This window comes from Pithys albifrons, chromosome 27 (genome assembly GCF_047495875.1).
Source record: "Pithys albifrons albifrons isolate INPA30051 chromosome 27, PitAlb_v1, whole genome shotgun sequence".
In the NCBI taxonomy this organism is placed as follows: Eukaryota; Metazoa; Chordata; class Aves; order Passeriformes; family Thamnophilidae; genus Pithys; species Pithys albifrons.
In genome coordinates, this window is record NC_092484.1 from 5,041,402 (window position 1) to 5,057,688 (window position 16,287).

Consider the following 16,287-nt stretch of genomic DNA (forward strand, 5'->3'; position numbering starts at 1 on the left):
ACCCTAGAAGGGTAAGAAATCTTAAAGTCTGTGTTCTGAGCTAAGGCAGATCATTTAAAAATGATTTAAAAAGTCTCCACAAAAAGCAGGTACTTCTGTTCAAAGCTTCCTGGCCACCCTTCTTTAGGGACTGAAGAGCTCCCTCACCTCTGCCTGCCTCCCTCCTTTCTCTCTCTCCCACCACTCTGCAAACAGCCTCAGCACCAAAGTTACCTGCAAAGACCTTTATTAACTTCAAAGGATTAAAAAGTGGCCAACCCCCCCCCCCCCGTGCAGGAGTGTCCAGGGTCGTGATTGTACCACAAACAAGACATCCAAATTTCAATAAATAAATCACAGAACTTGACACATGAAAAGTGCTGCCCATGACCATGTTCCCAGCCTTCCCAAACTTCAGAGGGTTCAGAAACCCCTCAGTGAGACATTGACAGTGACACAGGGACAGACTGAGCTCAGAGGCGGACAAGGAAGGGCAGATTTAGGGTGTCAGGGATGTGGAGCTCATCCAGGTGCAGAGGAGAGGCCGTGAAGGGCAGGTGCACAGGGAGGAGGTGGCTGGTGTTCACCAGGAGCTGTCCAGGTCCCTCTCCATACTGGTCCTGCAGCTGCCTCTGTGAGGACAGAGGCCACATCAGGACTGCCCCAGAGAGGGGATCCATGCAGGACAGCCTCCCTGCCCCTACACTCACCTCCACGATGCTGATGAAGTGGGGGCTGACACGCTCCTCCAGCCCCACAGCCGGGGTGTAAGCCCGGAGGATCTTCACAACCTGGAGCAGAGCGGGGGTGGGACCGTGAACAGGGAAGGACTGGGCACATCCACCCTTCTGGATCCCCACCCCAGGGTAGCCCTAGTGCACCCAGGGAGGCCAAGGAGCCCCAGGATAGGTGAGTGCCCAGCGGGCACCAAGCCCCAGCCCTGCCAGTACCTGCTGAGGTGTCAGCACAGTGCACAGGCTGCAGAGAGCTCCAGCATCCTCCTCTGTCACCTTCTTCACCTGCAGCAGCTGGGCAGCCTGGACCAGGGGCTCCAGCACCTCACGGGCCCCACTCTGCTGCAGCCCCTCTGCCCGCAGCCACTGCTCCACCTGGCTGATATTGTACCTGTCAGGGGTACCAGGTCAGGGAAGGCATAGGCCATCTCCCACCTCACCCAGGAACACCTGCCCTGCATGGGGACTGACCTGAGCTGGATGCCACAGCTCCAGGAGCACGTGTCCTTCCTCAGCAGCAGGTAGTTGAGGGTGGTGCTACTGACAAGGAAGAGGAGCTGCCTCAGGAGCTGGTGGCCCACGCTGGGGGCCAGCCCGTGGTGGTCCAGGGAGGCACGGAGGGAGTGCAGATGCTGCAGCAGCTCAGGTAGAGTGTGGGCAGGGGCTGAGGAGGAGCGGCGGTGACCAGGGGAGCAGGAGGAGGACAAACCCTGGATGGGCTCACTCTCCAGCATCGCAGCAACTGCAGGGTAGAAAAGGCTCATCATAATGAGACACAGACCCTGTGTGGGTTCTCAAGGAGCTCTGGGGTTCTGTGTTCCAGGTGGGAAAGCAGAGGCTGATGACACTGCCAGGAGAGCTGGCCCAGGCCAGCCAGGGGCTGACCCTGCTCCATAGGGAACAGAGCTCCACATGGATACATTCCAAGCTCCCCAAGGTGCTGAGCCCACTTTAGCTCTCCAGCCATCCCCTCCAAGCCAGGATGCTCAAGGAGCATAGAAGGGGGCCACCAAGTCAGAACCCACCTTCCTTCCCCAGGTACAGCCTCTGTCACCAGGCAGGCAGGTCACAGCTGAACACAGCCCCCCTCCTTCCAAATCACCCCCTCCTGAGCACCCCAAAAGCCCCCTGAGGCCCAGCCATACCGATCATGGGTTTGAGGCCCTTCTCAGCTGTGCGGATGAGCTGCTGGTAGAGCTGCACCGCCAGGACCCCCAGGCTACGGCAGCAGCTCCAGGGGTCCACGTTCCTCAGGCGATGCTCATTCTGCCGTGCTGTGTTCCCCTGCCAGCAGCTCTGTGGGGACAGCTGGGTCAGGGTCACAGCACCAGGGGACACAGCAGGGTCCTCAGGCAAGCATGGGGCAGTGTCAGCCCAGCTTCGCTGCATGGGGACAAAGATAAAGCAGCTCCTGGTGGGGACAAACCCCACCAAGCCCCTACCCTTCCCGGGGGGGTGACAGACCTCACGCAGCCCAGCCCACCCTACCTTATCCTGGCCATACTGGCGCAGGCAGTTCTGGAGCCGGCAGGTGTTGGAGAGCCACAGTGCCACGGTGTCAAAGTCACTGCTGTGCTTCTGCAGGAGGGGACAGAGCACTGGGGTCAGCAGCAACCCCCATGCCGGCTCCATGAGCCACACAGAGCCTGATGGGGGGCTGTGAGACCCTCCAGGAGCCTGGCAGTATCCAGGGGCACCCCCACCCCAGGCAGGCACACACTGCAGCCCTGTGGACTGGGCTGCTGCCCCAGTGCCACCCCTCCAAAGCCAGAGAAGCTTCTGCTCCTCAGCTCAGCCCCCAGCCCAGCACCTTCATGACCCTTTTGATGGCATTGATGGCTGAGTCCAGAAGCGAGAGGGCCCGTGGCTCGTCGTGGCACTGATCTGCATGCCGGAAACACAGGAACAGGATGTAGGCTGGCAGGTCTGGGAGCACCCCAGGACCACTCTGGGGTTTGTAGTCTGCAGGGAAAACGCAGCATAGATAGGATGCAGCTATGGGTCCTGAGCCAGGCTGGATGTGCTGCCCCAGCAGCACTGGAAGGATGAACTCAAAGGAAGGGCATCAAGAAACCCCATCAGAGACGAAGCTTGGATGAGACCCCATCTCTCCACACAGCAGTACCTATGATGATGGCTTTGATGATGCGCCCCTCATCCTCCTTCCTCCATGCCAGCATAGCCAGGGATGAGACTGCAGGGTACTGGGATGGGACCACAGCAGGCACTGCTGACCCTCGTGTTGGCCCAGGAGCCTCTCTCTTTGCTGGGAGAGAAACACAGGTCACGTCCCCTCAGCTCAGTCCAAGTAGATGTTCCCCAGCAGCTGTTTTGGAGAGGCTCTGCTCCCCATGGTGAGGTTGGGTGATGCCCCAGACCCCAAACCAGGCTGGGGACCTGCAACCAACCCCACCCCATCCCTCCCTCCCACACAGGAACTTACCTGCTAGCTCCTGCATCTGCTTAGCATAGGATCTCAGCTGCTTCTGGAGCTTCAGGGTGGTCCTCTCCTGCTTCTCCAGCTTTTGGGCCAGCTCCTGGGTAGGGACAGCCCCAGGGGGCCTAAGCCACTCACCTCCCTCAGCTGGACACCCCCACCAGCCCCCCAGATGGAGGGTGCAGCAGAGATCCCATACTGCTCCCTAAGGAGACTCTGCAGCTCATTGCAGGGGAAAGGTGGTGGTGGTGGCAGGGGGGGTGTCAGCCCCAAACCCAGTCCTGTGCTCCCATTACCCAGTTCTCCTCCTTGACCTGCAGGACATGGTACTGCAGCCCCTTCTGGCCCTGCTGGCTCTGCAGGTCCTGGATGAGGGCTGCCTGCTTCTGGCTCAGCTCTTTCAGGGAGCAGATGTCTCGGCGAAGCCTTTGGACCTCCTCCTCATGGTGCTGCTTCTCCTCCTGCAGCTGGGTCACCAACAACCTGCACACAGCACAGGGAAACTGAGGCACAAGCCTTCTGCAGTGGCTCCCCAGCCCTTAGGGGAGGGTGCTAAGGGGGTATCTCCTCCTGCCCAGGCACTCTGGGGCAGCACAGCCCCAGTATCCCTGTCTGAGCACAGCCATGGAACAGGCTCCAGCAGCCCTCAGAGGCCCCTGTTGAGCCCAGGACATCCTGTCTGCTCACACTGAGGCATGTCTATGTTCTAAACACAGTGGGATGCTCCAGCCCTGGCCAGGAAAACACATCTGAGAACACTGGAGAGAAGCAAGGGTGAGCCAGTGGGATCCCCACCCAGCTGGGCAGTAAGGAACAGGCTGCACTGGGGCTCTCCCAGCCCACCCAGGGCTGTGATGCCCCTCACTAGGGAGGAGGTGGCTGCTCCAAAGAGGATTTGCAACTGTCCAGCACCACAGGCAGCCACACCCAAAGCATGGCTGCTTAAACACCAGGAAAAGCCCCATCAGCAGCATGGGGGAATCAGCCTCAGCTGAGACCTCCCTCTAGGGAACCACACTCACCTGTTGGCAACCTGCAGTGCGTCATAGGCGTGTTTCAGATCTTCACCCACCGGCGCTGGCTCCAGGCTCCTGCTCAGCCCCAGCATCTCTGCTGTGTTCTGGGAGGAGGAGAGCAGGGTGAGGCCATCCCTGCCAGCCTGGACCCAGCCCAGACCCAGCCCTGCTCACAGCAGATGGGCAGCAGCTCACCCTGCACTTCAGGAATTGCAAGGGGTTCTTCTCCTCCAGCTTCATGGGGCCCTTGGATCTCCTCAGCTCTTCCTGTGTCCTGAGCTCCTCACTGGGGAGAGCACACACCTTCTCCAAGGGGTTCTGGCCCTTCAGCAGTGTCTCATCACCGGGCTGTGGCCCCTCTGACCCTGCCTGCCAATACTCTTCCAGCCCCTGGGTGCAGAGACAGGGTTTGTCACCAGTGGCCAGCAAACTCCTGCAGACACCCCTCCCAAGGGGTCAGGAGTCCCCAGGGACAGCTGTGCCCAAATCCAGGGGAAGAGACAGTCCACTCATTCCCCACTCCCCTGTCCTACTTGCCTCAGCCTGCTGGTCAGAACTGTCTCGGGAGGAAGCTGTGGACATGGAGGAGGACAGGCAGCTGTTCTCAGAGCCCAGGAAGCTCTCAGATGAAGGGGATCGTCTCAAGGTGCTTTGCTAAGGTGGGAAAGAGAAGAAGGTTGTTCTTCTGCTGTCACATCACACCTGAAGCAGTGACAGCCTTGGGACACCTTGGCTTGGGGAGCCCCTGCAGATGAACTGGGGAGCCCACTTCTCCCAAACAAGACATCAACCAGCACTGCCCACTCCCCACAAGGAGCCAAGGAAGGGGCTGCCCCTCATCTTCCTGTTTCCCTGCCAGTTCCTCACCCTGTGGAAGGCCACCTCATCCCGCAGGTTCTCGTAGTCCTGCTCCAGCCGAGCGTATTCCTGCTCCAGGCTCCGATAGTGCTCCCGCTCCTCCTGCAGCTCCCGCAGCAGCCCCTGGCTCTCCTGTGCCACCCGCTGGTGCTGCTCTGTGGGCACAGGCAGGGCCGGGAGAGGGCACAGGCAGGGCCGGGAGAGGGCACAGGCAGGGCCGGGAGAGGGCACAGGCAGGGCCGGGAGAGGGCACAGGCAGGGCCGGGAGAGGGCACAGGCAGGGCCGGGAGAGGGCACAGGCAGGGCCGGGAGAGGGCACAGGCAGGGCCGGGAGAGGGCACAGGCAGGGCCGGGAGAGGGCACAGGCAGGGCCGGGAGAGGGCACAGGCAGGGCCGGGAGAGGGCACAGGCAGGGCCGGGAGAGGGCACAGGCAGGGCCGGGAGAGGGCACAGGCAGGGCCGGGAGAGGGCACAGGCAGGGCCGGGAGAGGGCACAGGCAGGGCCGGGAGAGGGCACAGGCAGGGCCGGGAGAGGGCACAGGCAGGGCCGGGAGAGGGCACAGGCAGAGACACAGCAAGCCTGCAGGACCTACCCCTAACCCAGGGGAATGGGATGAGGGGGTCAGAGCACCCCTTTTACCTTCCAGGTCCCGCATGCGCTGCATCAGAGCATCCCTCTCCTCCTCCAGCTGCAGCTTCACAGCCTCCACCTCCACCAAGTGCTGTGGGAAGGCACAAGGGCAGGTACAGCCCGAGCCCTGCCCAGGGCAGCCCTGGCTGACAGTGGTCGCCTCCAGGAACCACCACATGTTTCCAGGTCGCTGGAGAGCCCTGTGTAGCCCCAGAAGAGCAGAATCATCCCCCAACAGACCTGCCTGATCTCCTCGACCTCCCTGCCCAGGCAGCTCTCCATGCTGTGCGTCTCCAGCTCAGCCAGATGCTGCTCCTGAGCCTCCCGGGCCGTGTCCTCCCGCAGCCGCCGCAGCTCAGCCTGCAGGTGCTGCACCTCCTCAGTGTGGGCAGCTGTGAGTCCTGAGAGCTGCTCCTGCAGCCCCAAGAGCTGCTCCACCAGCTGCTGCTTCTCCTGGGTCTGGGGCAACAGGCAGGGTGTCAGACAAGGCCAGGAACAGCAGCACATCCCCACGTGCCACATCACCAAAACCTGCCGGCACACTCGAGCTGGGCCTCTGCAATGAGACCGCATTTTCCACCATGTCTTTGGAGTCCCGAACCTCAAGATGCCCCCCCACAGAGTTCAGGCCTGGAAGAGCAGCTCTCCGTGACACATCACCCACACAGGCTCTAAAGCCATAGCAAAGCTCATGGGTGGGTCAATTCCCCAAATCCTGGCCAGTCCCCACAGTGGGATATTCCAGCCCTGCTTCCTCCAAACTCCAGAGGCAGGATCATGCCGCAGAGCCCTCCCTCCTCCTCCAGGGACATCCTCAGAACTGGAGCAGTGACTCTCACCCAGATGGGGACAATAGACAGTGCCAGCAGTAGAGCATGTTCCACCGTGGAACATGTCACACCAGAACTGGCCCTGGCACATGACACTGCTGTGAGGCTGCACCCAGGGAGGTGCCCAACCTATCCCAGGACCACCGTCCTCATCCCCAGAGGAAGCACTAAAACCCCAGAAGCATCACTCCTGCCCGGGAACACCTCACACAGGGCCAGCTCCTGCCCCAGGCCCAGGAGAGGGCAGGCACAAGGGCAGCTTTGGCTGCCCAGGGGCAGGTGAGAGGTGGCCAGCACAAAGCAGCTGTTCCCACACCCAGCACCCACCTGCTCATCCAGCCTACACTGCAGCTGGATCACCTTGATCTCCATGCCCCTGTGCAGCTGTTTGTAGTGCTCCACCGAGCGTGCCTCGATCCTCAGCCGCTGCAGCTCCCGGCGCGCCCGCGCCCGGCGGGCACAGCACTGCAGGAGCACCACGGCCCTGCGCAGGCGGGCATAGCGGGTACGTGCCAGCCAGCCCCTCACTGCAGCCTGGATCACCACAGCCTTGCGGTGCCACACCATCTGTGGGGGCAGGGACAGGGCAAGTGGCACCACCAGCACCTCCGGGGGGGACTGGGGCACCCCCTGCCCTGCCAGGCTCCCACCTGTCGGTGAAGGCGCCGGGCAAACATGCCTCGGGCAAAGGCTTGGATGGTGATGGCAGCCTGGCGCAGCTGGAGGTAGGAGCGCCGGGCCAGCACCATCCTCAGTGTCTTCTGCAGCACCACAGCAGCCCTGGTCCTCCGCAGCACCCTCACAAACCTGCAGGGAAGGCAGAGCCAAAGGGGGACATAGAGCTGGGCAGGGGGTAGCAAAGCCCAGAGGGATGGCAGAGAGCTGGGCAGGGGGTAGCAAAGCCCAGAGGGATGGCAGAGAGCTGGGCAGGGGGTAGCAAAGCCCAGAGGGATGGCAGAGAGCTGGGCAGGGGGTAGCAAAGCCCAGAGGGATGGCAGAGAGCTGGGCAGGGGGTAGGAAGGCCTGGGAGGAGGGCCAAGAGCTGGGCCATGGGGGGAAAACCCTAAAGGAGAGGCAGAGTGCTGGGCATGGGGTGGCAAAGCCCACACCCAGCCTAGCCCACAGGGACACCCAGGTTAAAGCCCATCCCAGAGGCAAACTCTGCTCCCTCCTCAGGGCTCAGGCCCTCTCCCCCAGCCCGTCTGTTGTAGTTTGGGATTATTATGTAAATTCTCTCCCCTGCCACTTAACTGCCCAGGCCAGCGGTTAACAAAAGAAGCAGTTAACTGTTGATCGCTGGGGTGGGGGCAGGTTTGTCTCTTTTGGTTTTTTTTTTTTGGATATTCTCCCCAGTCTTGGCTCGGCGGAACGGGGGAGTGGGGGCTCCAAGGAGGCAGCTGCCCTGCTGGTTACTGCTGGGGTTTTCCTGGCTGTCTTGCCCTGCCTACTTCGGACTACTTTTCGTGCCGCGCTGCTGCTGCTGCCTGCCTTGGATTTGCTGCTGGTTGCTCGTACCTTTCTGCTTCTTGGACGGGGAACACAGGGGGAAGAGACTGAGTCCATCTGAAAGCTCACTGCTCGTCTGTCTTGCTGGAGAGGGACTGAAACTCACTCTGCAGCCAGCCGGGTTGTGACAAGGACACTTAAGTATAACCTTTTCTCCCGGAGGAAAACCTGCTGGGTTTTGTTGTTGTTTTGGTTTTTTTTTTCTCTTGTGGTGCTGGGGAAGTGGGTTGCACTAGTCTGTTTACATATATATATATATATATATATATATCAGTTATCCTTCTTGTATTAAAATTCCTTTTCTTAAATTTGATAAAGAGTGGTGTGATTATCGTGGAGGAGGCCCCTCCCCTGCTTGTGGGTAAAACATTTTGGGTTTTTTTCCCCTCAAACCGAGACACCGTCCCTGCTCACCTGCGGGCCAGCAGGCCCCGGGCATACCGCTGCAGACACAGCACTGCCGCCCGTGCCCGGCCGAAGCTCCGCCGGGCCAACCAGCCCCGCAGGTGCCTCTGGAGCAGAGTGCAGGCTGCCCTCACACGCTGGTACCGCAGCTCCTCCAGGGCTGCCACTTGGCCAGCCCGGAAAAACACCTTGGTCCTCCCACACTGGTACTTGCTGGGGTCCTGCAGCAAAGGGGGAGTCAGTGGTAGGACAGAGCAGAGCCCCAGCCAGGCTCCTCCCTGCAAGCTGAGTTCCTCCTCAGCTCACCCATTCCTGTACCCCACTGGGTACCAGCACCTGGAAGGGATACTCTGCTGCCACAGCTGCATCCCCAAAGCAGAATCCCTTACTTGGAGCAGTCTCCCAAGGGCAAGGCTGCAGATCTGCTTCATGTCAGTGCCCATCAGCTCCTCTCTGCTCACCAGAGGCCTGTACCTCTCTAAGAACTCCTGGTATGTCCACCTGTGAGGGGCACAGGGCGATCAGAGGTGCCGTGGCTGGACAGAGGGGAGCACCCCGGCTGAGGCAGGGGCATACCTGGAGGGGTAGCCCGAGGCACTGATCTGGATGGTCTCCAGGACCCCACAGGCTCGAAGCTGCTCCACTGCTCTCCTGGAGTCAAACCTGGGGCAGAGAGGGACTGATCCACAATGGGTCTCAGGCCACTTGGCACACCCCAAGCCATGCAGAGCCAGAGGGGTGGACTGAAGGGACAGCAGTGCCCCAGTGTCCCCATCCCCTCCAGCCAGGCACTCACACAAAGGGCTCTTTCCTGTCGTTAGGTTTGATGCAGCGGATGTAGTGGGGGGAGGTGCTGCCCAGTACCTCCATCAGCCGGTTCAGGGAGGCTTTGAACTGCAGAAGACAAAGCTTAGATGGTCAGGGCCAGCAGAGACACCCAGGGGCTCGGGGCAGGTCCCCAGGCACACACTCCCCCCTCCTCGTACCTGGCTGGAGATGCATTTCTTGCTTTTCTGGGTCCTGGGCAGTGACCTGCGGCCAGAGCGACCCACACGGCCCCCGCCGGACCTGCGGGACACGGGGCCATCCCCCTCCTCCAGGAAGAGCTCGGCCAGGAGGGCAGACTGCACAGGACAGAGCTATGAGAGCCAAGCAGCCCCTGTAGAGCCACCACCAGCAGGAGACACAGCCCCAGAGTCCACCGGAGCCACCCCGCTGTGCCCTGGTGAGCCCAGCTGTGCCCCCCAAGCTGCTTCTCCCCAGAAAAGCCATGTGCAAGTCACAGGTACCTTCCCAGTTGTGCTCAAGAGCCTTCCAAGGTGCTCCTTACCTTCTGCCAGGATCACAGAGGGTGGAAAGGAGAAGCAACAGCATTACAGACCTGGAAGGTGCAGGACCCTCCAGGACTCTCAGCAGGGACATGGCCAAGGTGTCCCTCAAACTGGGGAAGCCCAAGGCAGGGTAAAAGAGTGGGGAGCACCCACATCTCATGGCACACTGAGCATGGAGCTGTGTCAGGGGGGCTGGGATGGATCTCAGGAAAAGGTTCTTCCCCCAGAGGGTGGTGGGCACTGACCAGGCTCCCCAGGGCAGAGAGCACGGCCCCAAGGCTGCCAGAGCTCCAGGAGTGTTTGGACAACGCTCTGGGGGACAGTCTGGGATTGTTGGGGTGTCTGTGCAGGGCCAGAGGTTGGACTGATGATCCCTGTGGGTCCCTTTCCAGCTCAGGAGATTCAAGGATTCTGTGATCTCAGAGCACCCTGATCATGGGCAGCACTGAAGTCCCTTCCAGTCCCAGGCCAGCCAGGCTCTGCCCCACTCAGCACCTGCTCGGGGTGGCTCTCACCTTGCTGGCTCGCAGCAGCCCCATCAGTTCCTCAGGAACAGTGTCCCTGTTCTTCTCCACAAACCCATCACACTGGTATTCCACCTGGCAGGAGACAAGATCAGCATCAGCCTCCAGCTTCTCAGAATGCTTTGGTGCAGGGCTGTGCTTGGACACAGTCCAAGGATTTAGGAAAGGGTCCATGCAGGAGTCACAACTGGCAGTGGCCACACTTCCTTCTCTTGCCCTGCTGTGAGGCTGCTAATGGGAACCATCAGATTGTTTCCGTATTTTCACCCTCAGTAAGGGGTATCAGTCCAGCAGGATTCACTTCCTGGCCTGGGAGGGTGCAGAAGTTGCCACCACCAGCTCCAGACAGGGTAGATTGGGGGCCACTGCTGCAGAGCCCCTGCCCAGCCCTCCCCATCCACAGCACTCCCTACCTTGCCAGCAAAGTGACAGACAACAAAAGCATCCATCCTCTTGGGCTTCTGAAAGCGTGAGCTGCTGAGATGGGTCTGGTAAAGCTTCTGGGCCCAGCTCGCATCACTACCTTGGGGCATCTGAAAGGTAAATGAGTCAGAAAGAGCACTAGGGGGGGTCTTTGGGCAGCCATGGCAACCTGCTCCCAGCTGCCCTTGCCCACCTTACACTCCTCGTTCAGCAGGTCTAGGATGCCAAGCCGGCCCTCAATGAGCTCAAGGCATGGCTGGTTGTCATAAAAGTCGACAAACACCCAAGGGATCCCCTCAGTCACATACTCCTCCTGATCCAGCTTGAAGATGTGCTGCAGGGCAGGGAGAGAAAAATCAGAAGTGAGCCAGGAGGACACAAAGGCCATCAGTCCCCAGGCAGTCGTTTGGTTTCCATGAGACACCTGGGCAGCCTTTCTCCTGGAGCAGGAGCACTTTGGGAGACAGGTGAGGACTGTGCTGATCTCCAGCAGGATCCCAGGTTTGCAGGGACAGAAGCATCAGCCACACTGGAGAGAGAGAGCACTAAACCCAGCAGTGGAGCAGGGACAGGGGAGGCCCAGCCTCAGCAAGGAGACACACCAGGGTAACGCTCACCAGGTTAAAGAGCTGTTGGAGCTTCTCGTTGGCATAGTTGATGCAGAACTGCTCAAAGCTGTTGAGCTCAAACATCTCAAACCTGTGGGCAGCAGAGACCAGCCTGAGGCACCTGCCAGGCAGAGTCAGCCCAGCACAGTCACCCAGCTGTCCCCACTGCAGGGACAGGCTCTGCCTCGTATTCCAGCTGGAGCAGGACCAGGATCCTGCTCTTCCAGGCAGTCCAGGAGTGGGGAGCTGCTCTTACCCATAGATGTCCAGGATGCCAATGGAGGTGTGGTGACCCTGCAGTGATCGCAGGGCACGGTTGATCCTCCTCACCATCCAGCTGAAGACCTGCCCATACATGTGCTTGGCCAGGGCATCTCTGGAGTCCAGTGCCTGCTGCCTGGAGAGGGGCTTCAGGAAGGTCTCTCCAGCGGTGACCAGCTTACGGTGGCAGAGCCAGCATGTCACCTGTGCCACCTCGATGCCCAGCAGTGCACAGAACAGCTCCAGGGCCTTGCTGCCCGGCTGCAGAGGGACAGTCCTGGTCACCAAGGCACTGCCCAGCTGTGCCTTGGGGACAGTTTTGGGTGCTGGCAGCAAGTCCTCACCCACCTCCACGACACAGACATCCCCACGCCGGTCCTGGCCTCTGAGCACGATGTTGCCCAGGTGCAGGATGGCAGCCAAGATGCTGAACAGCTCCAGCTGCTCGGACTGGGGGACACCTGCAGGCACAGCATGGGCATGAGGGACCCTCAGGCTCCTCCTGCACCCCAGAAACCAGAGATGGGAACAGCCAGCAGGCAGCCAAGCTGCCCAGCACAGGCATGTCTGGTCCCAGCACTCCTACCTCAGTGTCGGGGTGAGGGCAGGGGGACAGCCAGCCCAAGGGACAGCCCTGCCCACCCCTCCCCAGCCAGGACATTACCCAGGAGTGCCAGGGCGTGGCGGGTGCTCTCCAAGTCATCCATGTCCCTGGTGCTCTGGGCAGCAGAGCTCTGGCCCTGGCAGGTGTAGTGGAAGGAGTCTGCACCACCTGTGGGGGACACATGTCAGGCATGACCCAGCACAAACTGCCCCATTGGGGCTGCCAACCACTTCTGTCCCACCCCAGGGTGTCCATCAGAAAGAGGGCAGGGTTAGGTGGGATACTGGGGAAAAAAATCCTTCCCTGGGAGGGAGGTGAGACCCCGGGACAGGTTGCCCAGAGAAGCTCTGGCTGCCCCATCCCTGGAAGTGTCCAAGGCCAGGTTGGACAGGGCTTGGAGCGACCTGGGCTGGTGGAAGGTGTCCCTGCCCACGGCAGAGGATGGAAAAAATGAGCTTTAACCCAAACCATCCTGTGATTCTATGATTCCAACAGCAGCAGAGCACACATCCAGCAGCTGGGAGGGCAGGAAGGGTTGGCACTTCCCAGCATGGGACAGGCTGGCAGTCCTGGGGGTTCAGGGGGATGTGGGGGCACTCACAGAGACCCAGGCCCTGGAGCTCGGGCAGAGTGGCTGAGGCACAGAGCTGGTAGAAGATGTGGTAGTTCCTCTCTCCTTTCACCTGTGAATGAACAAGAAATTCACCACAAGAAACCACATCACCTTGGGCCAGATTTGGGGACAAGGGACACTTTCCCCTCTCCCAGCTCATTCTGCTGCCCTGGGGTCACTGCCCCCGGGGATGCTCAGGAAGAGCACCCTCCTGTTCCAAGGGTTTCCCATTCAGCTCTTTGCCTGTGCCAGTCCGGGAACCCACCTGGAAGGTGACACGGGACTTCTCCAGCAGGTACGTTTTGATGCTGGCCCCTGTGACATTCTCTTGGATGAATCCAATCTCTGTGTACTTCCCAAAGCGGCTGCTGTTGTCGTTCCTGGCTGTCTTTGCATTCCCAAAGGCCTGGCAAGCAGGGAGGGCAGAAGGTCTGAGCTGGCCCCAGATCTCCAGGGGGAAGTTCAGTCCCTGCCACCCATTTTATGGAGGAGGACAGAATACTTCACAGCAGGGATCCACGCCATGAGGAGCACAGGGAGAGGCTGCAGGGACACCCAGCTATCCCCACACAGTCTGGGGAGTGGGAGCACCCACCTCCATGACAGGGCTGGAGGCCAGGACCTTCTCCTCCACGCTGGAGTCGCACAGGCAGCCCCCGACCGTGGTGAAGAACCTCATGGCGTACTTGGCCGACACAGTTTTCCCTGCTCCCGACTCCCCACTGATGATGAGGGACTGGTTCTTCCCAAACCTGCCGCAGAAGAAAAGCTGAGGGCAGCTCTCCACAGACACCCCACCTTCCAGAGGGGCTTCACTCCTTCCCCAGGGATGCTCCCAGGGGCTGCTCTCACCTCACCATCTGCTTGTAGGCCTCCTCAGCCAGAGCAAAGATGTGGGGGTCCATGTCCCCCAGCTCGCGGCCGCTGTAGGCGTAAATCACCTCCTCCTCGTAGATGGGCAGTGGCTTGTAGGGGTTGATGGCGATGAGGATGATTCCTGTAGGAAGAAGGCTGTGCCAGGGGCAGAAGGGGGGGCACAGGGAGGGGAGCAGGAGAGGGCACAGGGCTCACCGCAGTAGGTGTAGACAGCATTGGCCTCCAGGAAGCGCCGGCGCAGCGAGTGCAGCACGGCCGGCTCATGCAGGTGGCTCAGGGCCACCAGGTCATTGGCACCTGAGAGGCAGTCAGGGTTGCAGAGTGGTGGCAGCTGGAGCTCGATGGGATAGGCCAGTGCCTGCCAGGATGGAGAGGGAGCAGAAGGAGAGCTGAGAGGAGGCAGGATGGGGCTGTGGGGGCAGCACAGCCAGAAGGGTGCTGTGTGCAGGCCATGCTTGGGCTGTTGATCACCAGCAATCGCACTTCAGTCAGCATATCAGCCAAGCCAGAGGCCTTTTGGGAGGTCAGGAGTGAGGACCAGCTGCCCAGGCAGCCAGGGGACATGGGACACCCCAAGCCAGACACACTGCAGCACTCCATGCATCTGCTCAGGCACCACACAGGACACATCCAAGGAATGTGGGAGCCTCCCATGCCCTGCTGAGGAGCCCAGGCTAGTCTGTGGGTGCAGAATGAGCTATCATCTCCCACCTGGGAATACCCAACTATGTGGTGAGCACAGGAGGGACCCACCAGCCTGCTCTGTACCAGTCTTACCGATCCATCGCCCAGGCGGAGATGGAGAACAGTGTCTCCTTCCTTGTAGCTTGTGGTTATTTCTGCCACCCTCCAGACTTCAGCATGGTCAGGGATCCACACCCGAGCACCCTGTGGGGACACAGGAGGGAGGGGATGTCTGCAGGGAGCAATGTCCAAGAGCCAGGGAAAGCATCTGCTCACCAACCCCCAGGCCAAGAGCCACAGCCCTTGCCACAGCTCTCAGTTGGGACAGTCAGCCCAGTGCTCACATCACCATGGCTGGGCAAGCCGTGGCACCAGCAACCTGGGACGTGTCCCCCAAACCCTGAGGGACTTAACATCACCTGGAACAATCCTCTTTGGAGCCACCCCACAGGGAGCAGGATCCCATGCTCAGGACAAGCAAAGGGAAAGAGGTGAGAACTGAAGCAAAAAACCTGAAACCTCTCATACAGACCCTGTTAAGTGGCAAGAGAGTGAACATCCAGCCCCAGGCCGGCACAGGGTCATCTGTGCTGTGGGGACAGGGAACCTGGCTCTGCTACCCCTGCTCCTGGCACAGGTGCCCACAGTTCCACCTTGTGACTGAGAGTGTTGTCCAAATGTTCCTGGAGCTCTGGCAGCCTTGGGGCCGTGCCCACTGCCCTGGGGAGCCTGGTCAGTGCCCACCACCCTCAGGGGGAAGAACCTTTCCCTGAGATCCATCCCAACCCCCTGGCACAGCTCCAGCCGTTCCCTGGGTCCTGTCCCTGGTCACAGAGCAGAGCTCAGTGCCTGCCCCTCCAGGGCCTGAAAAGTCATCCTGGTTTGCTGATTCTGCAGATTCAGGGAACTTGGCTGCAGCAAACGTTCCAAGGTCTGCAGCTTGCAAAGCATGTGTGCTAATGCACCATTAGTCAGTGAACTGAGCACTAAACAGGCTGGGGAGGCAGAAGGGAGGGCTCACATGGGTTCGCATTCAAGGAATCCTCACAGAATCCCGGAATGGTTTGGGCTGAAAGGGACCTTAAAGCTCATCTCACTCCACCCTCTGCCATGGGCAGGGACACCTTCCACCAGCCCAGGTTGCTCCAAGCCCTGTCCAACCTGGCCTTGGATGCTTCCAGGGATGGGGAAACATGACCATGAATGGAGCAGAAATTCCAGCACCCTCCACAGGTGGGTCCTTGAGAGAGAAAGGACCGTTTTTGGGGCTGCCCTATGTGATCATTTTTGATGTACAGCAGCACAAAGGAGCAGCCAGAGCCCATCCTGCTGCCTGCTCACAGCAGAAGGGTCCTCGATGGGCAGAGCTGGGCCCGCTCAGAGGGAGGAGGATGGATGGCAGGGTCCAGGGGATGAGAGCAGCCAGGTGAGTCTGCCAAGCAGCAAGACAGTGCCCAGGTGGTACCAAACCTGTGGTAAGCACTCTGTGAGGTGCTGCCCTGGCCAGGCCAGGGTGGGTCAGGGAGCCCTCTGAGCAGCCTCACCCCCAGCAGCACCCGCACGGGGCTGGTAGCCCACAGCTGGACCCACCACCAGGCACCTGCACCCCACGAGGTGCAGCACAGTGGTGACCCTGGGGACACCTAAGCCACAGCACCTACAGCTTCCCAGGGTGCTGAGCCCCCCAGGTCCACAATGAGCCCCCCAAACCCACAGCAGGGGGTGAAGCCCCGCAGCCCCCCCGGCTGCACGGCGGGTGAGACCCCCGGAGCCCTCACCTGCACGTAGGGGCCCCCCGACGCCATGGCAGAGCCCCCCGCCTCTGCTGCCAACCCTCTGCCTCACCTGCCTGCAGTCCTTTATGCCGTTAATTGGCACTAATTGGAGTGGGGCTTGTTACTGTCCCCGCCCCTCTCCGCCCCCCGGTCCGCCCCCCACCCCCTCCCCTGTCCCGAGGAGCTGCCGCG

The 16,287-nt window shown here is 60.6% G+C and overlaps 1 protein-coding gene across 1 annotated transcript; it reads right to left on the reverse strand.

Annotated features, from left to right (window-relative positions):
• Positions 1 to 305: 305 nt before the first annotated feature.
• LOC139683085 (unconventional myosin-Vb-like) lies at positions 306 to 16,125 on the reverse strand. Its single transcript, XM_071577838.1, has 38 exons — positions 15,982 to 16,125; positions 14,414 to 14,524; positions 13,832 to 13,994; positions 13,613 to 13,757; positions 13,356 to 13,512; positions 13,026 to 13,166; positions 12,749 to 12,830; positions 12,208 to 12,315; positions 11,892 to 12,004; positions 11,539 to 11,804; positions 11,292 to 11,373; positions 10,868 to 11,008; positions 10,665 to 10,784; positions 10,243 to 10,326; positions 9,766 to 9,777; positions 9,383 to 9,520; positions 9,193 to 9,290; positions 8,973 to 9,059; positions 8,786 to 8,897; positions 8,406 to 8,617; positions 7,136 to 7,292; positions 6,813 to 7,052; positions 5,896 to 6,114; positions 5,665 to 5,746; positions 5,034 to 5,179; positions 4,704 to 4,820; positions 4,362 to 4,556; positions 4,173 to 4,270; positions 3,447 to 3,633; positions 3,157 to 3,250; positions 2,839 to 2,979; positions 2,524 to 2,675; positions 2,202 to 2,291; positions 1,859 to 2,009; positions 1,185 to 1,455; positions 930 to 1,104; positions 690 to 770; positions 306 to 611 (listed from the first exon to the last, which is right to left on the reverse strand). Exons 1-38 carry the CDS (start codon positions 16,123 to 16,125, stop codon positions 453 to 455), a joined length of 5,271 nt encoding a protein of 1,756 aa, XP_071433939.1. The 3' UTR covers positions 306 to 452.
• Positions 16,126 to 16,287: the final 162 nt, after the last annotated feature.